Below are 10,831 nucleotides of genomic sequence, written 5' to 3' on the forward strand. Positions count from 1 at the left end.
CCGGGCCCCCTGCCCGGCCCCCCTGCCCTGCCCCGCTCCCGGCGGACACGGCTCCTTCCCTTGGAAGGGGCTCTGGGCAGCGATGCCTCCCGCACGGAGAGCCCAGGATCGGCTGGAATGACCTGCGGGGATGTGTTACTGCTCAGGGGGATTGCTGTGACACGCGGAAAAAAAAAAATAATCTACCCGAGTTAAACAGAGAAGCCCCCCCAGCAGCCTCAGGAACCAGCTGCCCCCGGGGGGGCTCCCCAGTGTAACCCATCAAAAAAAAAAAACAAACCCCACAACTATGAATGCTCTGGGCATTTCTCTAAACAACAGTTTGAGCGGAAAGTTCCTCCCTTTTGGATGATCCCGCTTCTGTGCAGCCTGGGGGAGCGGGAGCCGTGCGGGCCGGCACCGCAGCGCCCGCCCCGCAGCTCTCCCAGCGCTTTGCCTTTTATGGTGCAGGAGGTGCCGGGGCCCCAGCCCGGCCCGGGGACACATCCCGGGGCAGGATGCAGGAAAACACCTCCAGGGCTCCTGGAGAGACACGAGGCAGCGGCACAGGCTGAGCAGGCACCTCCGCGGGGCCGGGAGACGCTTCCCGACGGGGCCGGGATGCCCGAGGAGGTTGAGAACAGTCCCCAGCGACCTGCCCGCTGGCACTGGGATAACTGCATCCCACTGACACTGCTCAGGGCTGGAAAATCCTGCCAGGGCCTCATCCTGAGCCCCCAGAGATGCTGGCAGCGCTCTGAGCACAGCCAGTGCCTAGACCATGGTCTGCCATGGTGCCACCACCTTGTCCCCTGCTCCATGAGCTGGCTCAGGAGCCTGTGCTGCCACCATCGAGGGGAAGGAGCAAGGGACAACGGTCAACCTGGCCCTTATCAGCCCAGGACCCAGCCAGACCCCTCACAGGGCTGATATTTTATCAACGTGTGTTGCAGAGCTGCTCTGAGTGAGACAAAACACCATTTGTTACCCCTGGCAGCTTTAAATCCCTGCCAAAGCTGCTCCAAACAAACACAACTGCTGCCCAGCAGGGCCAGGGCCAGGGATGCTCCTGGTGACACCAACAACTGGGGGAACCTCACAGCACCAGTCCCACCAGGTGGTGAAATCCTGTGGCAAGATTTGATGACAGTTGCACAAGCGACAAATATTAAAGCCAAGTCACCTCCCTGTAGGATAAACTCACCTGACTTGGGCAGGCTTGACGTTGGCATGGTGTCCTCATCATAATTTGGGGTTGTCCCCCTTGAGCCAACGCCCTGGTCTCATGCCAAAGCCAAATACATTTTGGGTTTCTCACAGACCATCATGATCTGGAGATACCAGCTTGGTTTTTTTGGCTTGCCCTTTGTGGGGACTGTAGAAGGGCAGGTGTAGAAGTGTGGTCAGCATCACTTGGCTCTGTTTTTTCATTGGGAAAAGGGATGGGTGTCACCTCCAGCCCCAAAGGAGGGAAACAAGCACCTGGCCATATGCCCAGTGCTGCTCCCCAGCTCTGCCAGCAGGACACTGAGGGGCAAAAAGCCCCGTGGTCAAGCCCAGAAGAAGCCAAGAAGCACCTGGGCTGGGCTGCTGTGCAGCCTCTTGTCCTGCCTTCCTGCGAGCTGCTTATGCAGCACTCAGGAAGGTCTGACACAGGAGCAAGGAGGCTCCTGCTCCTGCACTGTCTGCATAAAAGGAAATGGCAGCTGCAGCAGCGTTGCTGCTGCCCCATCCTTCAAACCAGAGAGGAAGGGACTTTTAGGGAATATGCAACACGCAGGGCAAGGGCTGAGGCTGGAGCAGAGCCCACCAGCTCATCAGCTGCTGCCCTGGCCCAGGCAGAAGAGCTGCTACTGGCAACATGAAACACACACACACGTGTGTGTGTGTGCAGAGGAGCTTACCTGTGTAGGTTCTCCAAGCAGCAGCAGGTTTCTGAGGGCTGGATGGAGATGGAGCCCAGGGTCTGGGCAGCTTGGCTGGCAGCTCCCCCATCCCCTGCAGCCACGGCAGGAACCAGCTCATCTCACACCAGCACTGCCCAACCTCACCTTCTGCTTACCAAAATATTTATATTTCTACCTCTGTGGGGGCTGCTGTGGCCATCCTGCAGTGACCCAGTGTGAACAGGGGCATCACCCTGGGGTTGCAGGAGCCCTGCTGTTGGAGCAGCAGCTTCTCCACTGCCTAGAGCACCGAAGATCACATCCTTCCTGCTGCTTCTCCCCAGGCATCACTTTGTTCACAAGAAACAACCTCACCTGCCAAACTGTATCCTTTTTTCCCTCAGTGACATCATTACTGCTGTGGTCACCCAACCTCAACATGAAACTGGGACACACTGGTAGGGAACCATCCTCCTCCCATCAGGGGCCAAGAGTGGAGTCAGAGGTTCCTGGAGGAGATCTGCTCCTTTCTGGTTGCTGCTTGGTGCTGCTCCTCCACCAGGCAGGTGAGGGGCCAGGCCAGACCTCAAATCTTCCCACCACCCCAGGTCCCACCCAGGAGGGCACCCAGTGCCAGGCTGCTCTGGCCATCACCTGCCCCCAGAGGCTTTGTGCTCAGGCATCTCCTTTTGCCAGTAAGGCTATAAATAAACCTTCCACCAGTCACCAGGGGAAAACTTGTGTTGCTCCAGATGTTGCTCCTGGCTTTGCCATAGCAACATCACAACAGGATGTAACATTTGGCCATAACAAGAACCACTCTGCAAAGAACCAACTTCCATCCTAACACAAACAAAAAAAGGACACAAACTCACCGGCAGTCACAGGGCACCCTCTGGCCACCCCACAGTCCTGTCCCGGGGTGTCTCTCCAACATGTAACCTCTTACATGCAACTTCCAAGCTGCAAACCTGCAACCAGCTCCGGTGGGATCGGGAGATGTCCATCCTTGGGAAGCTGAGGTGAGCAGGGAGCCTTGTCTTGTGAATCAGCCACGGGAAGGTGAATGAACTGAGCCAACTACAAACACCTGACCCCAAACTGGGGTTGGCTGAGGGACAGGCTCTGCCCCAAGGACCTCAAAAACAGGCTACAATAAGGAAGTCCCCCCGAAGTGGAGCCTCTGGGGCTCCCAGCCCAGCACGGAGCTCCCAGCCCTGCAGTGGCTCAGCACTGGAGAGTTAACCCCAGGGTGTAAAAGCTGCACACACACACACACACACACCCCCTCTCACTCCCACTGTTTTCCTTCACATGTCATCACACAAAGTGTGTCTGGGCAACTCTGGGAAGGCCTTGACACAAAGCCAAGTGCTCTGTGCCAGGGGGACTCAGCCCAGGGTCTCTGTCCTCGTTCAGGACAGTGTCAGATGCTGGTTCCAGCTCCCACAGGGGGTACCTGCTCATGTGGCAACAGAGCAGCCCAGCACCCAGCTCCTGCACCTGGGGGAAGAACCACAGTTCCACCAGAGATGCTCTGAGATGTAAGGAGGAGACCAAAACCCCCCACAAACCCACCTCAGGGAGCCCATGCCTCTGTGGATTGTTTTCCCAGCTGGTGAACTGCTGCCCATGTGAGTCCCTGCAAAGCCACAAGTGCAGCCCAGAAACGTGCTGGTGACACGCAGTGGCATCAGGCAGCACGTGCCACGTGTGGCTGCAGGGTGACACTTGGCTGCAGGGTGACAGGAAGGTGCTCCCCAGCCCCTTGCTCTCACACAGCACCTGGCTGCACCCTTAGCACACCGGAATCAACCCCGGGCTCTGCTGAGGCTGCAGCAGGGGTTGAAGTCACTAAATTCACCCCAAGGAGCTGGTGGCCTGAGCTCCACGTGCATCACCAGGTCGGTGGCAGGTGCTGGTTCCTGCCCAGCTCCAGCTGGACCCAGTGAGAGGATTCCAGTCCCTGGGGGCAGGCAGGAAACCACCCTTTGCTGCCCACGACTGGTGGCCGACACAGAACTGCCAACTCTGAGCCACATCAGCCCACAACCCCCCTCCCCAAACCCGACAAAGCAAATATCTCTGCTGGGAGTTAACGACCCTTTGAGGCAATTAGCGAGTCGTGCCAAGGCTGGGGAAGCACCCCCCGCCTGAGCCTGCTGCCCTGCCAAGGGAAACACTGACATCTTCCTCCCTGAAGCAGCTCGGAGAGCCAGAACAGCCCCGGCAGTGCCCGGCCCCCCGGATCCCCGCCGGGCTCTCGCCCTTTGCCTTTAAAGGCGAAATTCGGTGGGTGCCGGGAGGGGCAGGTCCCAGCGCGGGGCAGCAGCCGCATCCCGGGATGCAGCTCCTCGGCTTTCACCCGGGGGGGTTTGCCCTTCGGAGGAGACGGGTCTGCGGGCATTCGGGAGCCCGGGGGGCCGTGGTGGCAGCAGCCCCCGGGCAGAGGAGCGCGGGTTCCACGCGGGGCGGGCTCAGCTCGGCTGGAGCCGCTTCCACCCGGCAGCGCTCCCGGCGAGACACCAAAGCTGCTCCTCAAACCCAGCCCGGGGGCTCGGAAGAGGTTAGGCAGAGAACTACAGATCTCAGCTCTAACTCCTGCCTCCAGGAATTTCGACTTTGTTCCCTTTTTTTTTTCCCCTTAACCCACGTGCGAGGGAGCCGGTGCCGCGCCGGGGCTGGAACACACCAAGTGCTGCAGGGACACAGGCAAGAGCAACGGCACCTCCTGGGGTGGCAGAAAACAGCGGGGACCCCCAAACAGGGCAATATAGCCAGGACAGAGGGGAAGGGATAACACGGGGCAGGGGACCACGGGAGCCTGGCGACTGATGCTCCAATGACCCGCACCCGTCGTCTCCTTTCCAGCCCCTCCTCGTGGCCAGGCTGATCCTTCCCCACCTCCAAAAACGCTGCAAAGCTCATTTGTAAATGGAAAACAAAGTTTATTTTTTTTTCTCACAAGAAGCACATAAAATATACAGTACATTTTTACAAACAAAAGTAAAAAAAACAAAAGTGCACGATGCGTCCCCCCCCGCGGGTACAGTACAAAAGATACTGCAGGTTTAAATACAAAACCAGAAGTAAGAAATACCATTAAATCAAAGGAAGGTGGTTATCACAGAGCACAGTGATGCAGGGGAACAGCCACACCTCAACTCACCCACCCCCCCTCTCTGGGGCTGCACTCACAGCCTCACCAGGATGGTCTTCACCTCCCAGAGCAGGGGACAGAGGGACCCGACTGAGCCCAGTGCCACCTTCATGGGAAGGAGACCCATGAGGACACCTACTGCTGCCACACAGACTGACAACGCCTGGACTGGAAATAAGGTGCCAGTTTGGTGCATTTTGGGTTTTCTGGCAGAGTGGGCCTGGGTTTGGATTCACACCCAGCAATCCCCTGAGCGATGCCAGGCTGGCTGCTTGGGTGCCCCTTCCTGCAGCCATGCAGAGACAATGGGGGGCACTGGGAATGGCACTGGAAAAGGCACCAGGAGCTGCCACCAGGGTGTTGACACAGCCCTTTGGTTTTGCCACAGCCAGAGCAGAGGGAAGGGGCTCGTGGCGCAGCCAGCGGGGCCAGGAGGGCGACACACAAGTAGTAATGGTCTCACTGCCACCAGAAACACCAAAAGCACCCAAAAAATAGATAATAAATGAACAGCAACCAGCAGAGTTTAACAGCTCAGCATAAATACACAGTATTTGTAAACTATTCTTAAGGCACTCAATTGTAAAAGAACAATTACCATACGTGGGAGAGAACAAACACATCTACTGTCTCATGCAACAAATCTAACCGAGCCTGCAAGCATCAGAGGTTTGGCTACAAAACCCTTGGAAATGGCACAACTAGTGCTTCTAGCACACGTTGTTGGCTTTGAGACCAGCTCCCACCAAACCACACCTCTGTCCCGACAGTGTCACGACAACGGAGCCCTGAGCCCGGTGGGGTTGGTCCGGGAGAGCCGAGTCCTGGGGAGGGGCAGGAGGGGAAGGCTGGGCAGGGAGAGCAGGGGTTTGTGCCCAGCAGAGCTCGGCAGGCACTCGAGAAAACAGGAAGGAAACGGGGACGTTTGCTTGCATCAGGTAACGGAGTTTTTCTGTAGAGGAAGTTTATTGCAGCTCCGGACTGAGCCCCGCGGGGCGCTGGGCACGGGGGGTTTCAGTCCTGCCCTGAGCACCCCCAGCGCCTGCTCAGCCCCAAAAAGCAAAAGCTTGTGCACGTTTTCCAGGGTCCCCTCAAACCACACAGGTTTTTGTCTCCAACCTGCTCTGCCGGGTGAAGCAGGAGGCGTCGCCTTCCATCCCCAGTGTGCAGCAAATGGGAGAGTCCCAAAGGAGGGACACTGAGCTACTGATTGCCAGTCCCTACAGGGCCTCACACTTCATGGGAAAAGGTGGGCTCTGATGCTTAGGGAAAAAGAAGTTTAATTCTGGTCATTTAGGACAGTAAAACACGTGGCTCCCTTTCTCAAGACAGTGGGGTTTGGTTCATGCAGACCAAGAACAACTGCTGCAGCCCTGCTCCCCCCCTGACCTCAAGGAGGGGGTTTTTAAGAGTGGCTTTGATGGTGACCTTAAAACATGGAGAGCCCACACTCAGCCCAGCTGCTAATTGAGCAGATCCATCCCTTTGCCATCACTGACCCCTGAGGTCCATTTTGACCCCAAACCTGCTTCAAACCATGTCCCCAAAGGCACAAGCAGCCAGCATGGTGTCAGCTGGGAGGGAACCAAGGTCTGGAGCAGGTCCCCTACACCCTTCCCAAGCTGTTCCCTGCTGACTTGGGTCAGTGCATCTCACCCAGAGCAGTTCCTAACCTGGCTGGCTGCACAAAATGTCTTAAGAAAACGTGCATGTCACACAGCCTGGGTGAACTGCTGCGTTTCAAGCATCTCCCACAGCAGGGCAGCAAGAGGAGGAGCTGAGACCCGCCCTGGAGAGCCGGCCTCCCATGTGGGAAGGGATGGGCTTCCTCCCTGCGGGTCACACCAGCCTTCCCCTCCCCAGGGGGAGCCCACCCACACCTTCCCCATCGCTCTCTCTTTGGAGTGAGCCTGTAATTCTCTCTGACCTGCTCACCCTGCAGGCGGCACCCCCAGAGCAGGACTGACGCCTCTGGCAGAGGCTGGTGCAGCCCTGCGAGAGCTGGGACACGTACACCCCAGCTCCCCACACCCTGCGGCCACCAACCTCCTGACACCCAGCATAAATAACCCCCTGGGCCTCGCCAGCAGCTCCCCAGGCTGCCAGCAAGCCAAGGACACAGGAACCATTCTACCAAACCCAACAGCAACGACCAGAAAAGACGCACATTCACCTACTGCCTGCAGGGATTTGGAAGGCTGGGACACCAGGAGAGCTGTCCCTCCTCGGCAGGGTGTGCCACCACCAGTGGAGCAGGGTCCCCACCACAGGATCCACAAGACAGACACAGCCTCACACAAAGCTTCACGAGGGCCCACGGTCACTCACTGGCTCATCAGCAGGGGACATCACAAGCCACGACAACAGGACAAACAGCCACAGAACAAGACACCTCTTCCCAGGAGCCTGTGACAGTGACATGTTCTGCGTGTCACCCGAGCACCAACACGGGACTGGGACAACCAGCGGGTCACACAGCAAAGACAGACTGAGCCAGCAGGTTATGGAGTCAACACTAACACAGCTCAACACTCCTCACAGCACAGCTAGGTCACTCCATGCAGGAAAGCCTCCACCTCCACACCCCTCCAGGCCTTTACATTAAGAGCATAACCTCCAAGCTACAGTTAAATATTGTGGGAAAAGCCTTTTTTTAAAAAAAAACAAACCAAACAAACACAAAACCCAACAAACAAACCAAGACTGAAAGTCAGCAAGAACAGAGGTAGTGTTCATGTCACCATTTTAAGGATTTTTCCACAAGTGCCCTGTTCTAAGAAGAGACTTGTGTTTGTTCTGTAAAAACAAAAAGGTCATGACTAATTATTTTGTCGAGTCTTTGAAATGGAGCATTTCAGCATTTCATATATATAGATAGATCAGCAGATACAAACATCTATCTATATATACACACAAGCAAACCCACATTATTATACTTGGCAAACAGTACTAGAAGTAGCATCCTGCAGGACAACAGGCAAGTCACACACAAAGTCCTCTTCTAAGCCATGCAACACATTTTATTTTCCCTTGTGCCATCCATCATGACCCATTATGGGTTTTTTTCTCCCTGCTTCAGAGGACAAGGAGGGGATGAAGAGGTGGCATCAGATGAACTACTGTGAGTCAGATGATAAAACTGCACTGGTGCCATGAATAAATGCCATAAAAACCCCCCATATCCCCTGACCCACCCCCAGATCTCCCACAGAAGCATCAACTTTTGCCCATCCAAAGGATGCTCTTCAAGTTTCCAAGGGCTGGCTTGGCTGCCAGTTTGGAGGTGACATCTGCACTCCTCAGCGTGGCTTGTGGCTCACAGAGCACGGAAGACTCACTTGAAACGGCCTCTTTTGAGTCCGTTATGGTGGACACATCCATGTCACTGGATAAATCCTCAGAGGACAAGTTAAGACACCCGAGCTTGGCGAGAGAATTGGACCTTTTCAGAGGAGAGGACACGGTCAGGCCGGCCAGCCGCAGCCTGGTCTCGATCTCCTGAGTCCTCTGCTTCACCAGGCCGGGCTTGCCCCGCACGCTGTGGATGCTGTCGCTGCTGGAGCTGCGGGTCAGGTTGGAGCTGCGGGAGGAGGAGGGGGTGTAGCAGATGGTCTTCAGAAAGTCCTTGGTGAAACTGCTCGTGTGATCCAACCGACACACGACAGGGGTGGAGGTTTTCTGAGCGATCCCCTCCAGGACGCGCTTCACCTCTAACTTCTCCACGTTTTCGGCGCCTTCGGGTATCAAGGGCACAGGTCCCAGGAGAGGCACGAGGCCGTGGGGTGCAATCAGATCCTCACTCTCCTCCACAATGCTGGAGTCCACCCTGCTCAGGGGGCTCTCTCTGAGCAGTGCTGAGGGGTCTGAGGGCAGGCTTTTCAACCGCTCCAGCTCTTTGGTGTGTTTCCTAACCAAGCCTGCTTTCTGCAGCTGAAGGAGCGACTCCTGGTGCTGCATCAAGTAACTGTTTGCACTTGGCTTCTCCAAGTCTTTGCTGAACAAGTACTTCAGATCCTTGGTCGGTTTGCTGTCTTTTCTGGCTAGAGACTCTTCTTTTACCACTTCTGCATTAAGGAGGCTCTTGTCACAGTGCGAGTTGCTCCTGGGCAGCCGAGTTTTGACCGGGGTTTTTGGTGCATCTTTTCCTTTCTTCAAAACACTGCAGTGTTGATCGAGTGGTTTGCAAGCACCGGCCTCCAAAGCTGGTCCTGCCAGCAGGGGAAGGGGAGCCTTGTTACTCTGAGTTCTGATTGCTTCCTCTGCCAGCCCCTTGCTGGGCAGGTGGTCCCCCAAGGTGGAGTTGATGTGGGAGAGGAGGGCTGGCTGGGTGCAGATGGTCGTGGATCGCCGTGCTGCGCTGGGGTTCAGCTTTTCACACTGCTCCCCGAAGGAGTCGGGAGACAAACTGGCTGAGGAGTACATGCAGTCAGTGCAGGACTGGTAGGGGGGCTTGACCTTACTGAGGATCCCAAACACGGCATCGTGCTGCAAGAGAGAAAACAGGGACAGGTAAAGGAGCGCAGAAGAGGACCCCAGCAAGCAGCAGAGAGAGAGGCACAGAACACAGGGTATATTTACAGCCACGGGGATTTGAAACAAAGCCCATTTCCACCTCTCTTAAGGCCCTGCAGCAGGGACAAAAGCCACGTACGTTCTCAGCAACCAGAACCTTCCACAGAAGAATACCTACCCTTTTGAGCGATGGTCATGCAAGCAAGTTGCCCAAAGCAGCTTATAGGGCACTCACATGCGTGCGCTCTCCCTCGGGCATCTAAATCCATAGCTTGGGCAAGCAAAGCCATGTTCAGAAGCACTTCGAAAAGGAAGAAGCTCATCATGGAATGAAAGGCTTTATCCAAGTCAAATGAAACTGTGCTATGAAGATGAGAAGAGCAGTTTCACTTGCAGTAGAGTCAGCCATGCTAATCACCTACATTTCACCTCCATACGCACCTCAAAATCCTCTGGGCAACTCCTTTTGCTGTTGTTGTTATTCAAGTTCTCTCTATTAAGCCTGCTCTCCTCCTTGTGCACGGACAAGCGCCGCTTCCACTTCTCCATCGGATGTTCCTCCCTGACACCCTCCTCCCCTGGCTCCCCGGGGCCCAGCACTATCCTTCCCTTCCTGGGGTTGAAGTCCAGTTTCTTCTTCACCTCCTTCTCAGTGAAGCTGCTCAGCTCCTCCAGTGGCTCCGCCGTCTCCAGGGCCCTGGCTGCCTCCAGCAGCCTCCCCTGGGCAGGCTGTCCCACCAGCGAGCCCGCGCGCTCCTCCAGGGCATCCCGCTCCAGCTCCCCGACGTGGAAAAAGCTCTCCCTGTCTCCGGGGATCTTGTTCTCCAGCAGCGCGTCGCAGCGGGGCGGCGGGGCCCCCCCACACCCCCCCCAGCCGGTTTTCCAGGTCCATGTCCAAGCTGTCCAGCAGGAAGCTGCCCGGCCCTGCCGTGCCATCCCCCTGCTGGGGCAGGTTGCTCTCTGCCTGCTGCTTCCAGAGCTTGTTGTGGCGCTGCTTGCTGGGGGGAGAAGAGAGACACCAGTCACCTCTGCTGAGCTGCAGGATGCTCAGTGCCAGCAACACTCATCCCTCTCCACAGCGGGGAGCTGGGGGGTTGGCTGCTGGGTCTGAGCTGGCAGGCCCACCTGGGCAAAACCACCTCTAGCATCTGGACTTTGTCCCTCCTGCCTGCCCACCCCAGGGTGTCCCTGGCTCAGCAGAGTCACAGCAGTGCCCTGCACTGCAGCCATGATGGGAAGGGCCCTCAGGAGCAGAGGTGTAGGACCTTCTGTCAGAGCAAAACACACTCCAAAC

The 10,831-nt window shown here is 56.6% G+C and overlaps 1 protein-coding gene across 1 annotated transcript in view; it reads right to left on the reverse strand.

Annotated features, from left to right (window-relative positions):
* Positions 1-8,241: 8,241 nt before the first annotated feature.
* The window catches only part of SSH1 (slingshot protein phosphatase 1), a 19,216-nt gene continuing 16,626 nt past the window's right edge, over positions 8,242-10,831 (reverse strand). The window contains 3 exon segments of the mRNA XM_009996818.1: positions 8,242-9,510; positions 9,979-10,375; positions 10,377-10,535. Of these exon segments, the coding sequence (XP_009995120.1) occupies positions 8,242-9,510; positions 9,979-10,375; positions 10,377-10,535 (1,825 nt within the window).

The sequence above is a fragment of the Chaetura pelagica genome, unplaced genomic scaffold, assembly GCF_000747805.2.
Source record: "Chaetura pelagica isolate M959 unplaced genomic scaffold, ChaPel_1.0 scaffold294, whole genome shotgun sequence".
Lineage (NCBI taxonomy): Eukaryota > Metazoa > Chordata > Aves > Apodiformes > Apodidae > Chaetura > Chaetura pelagica.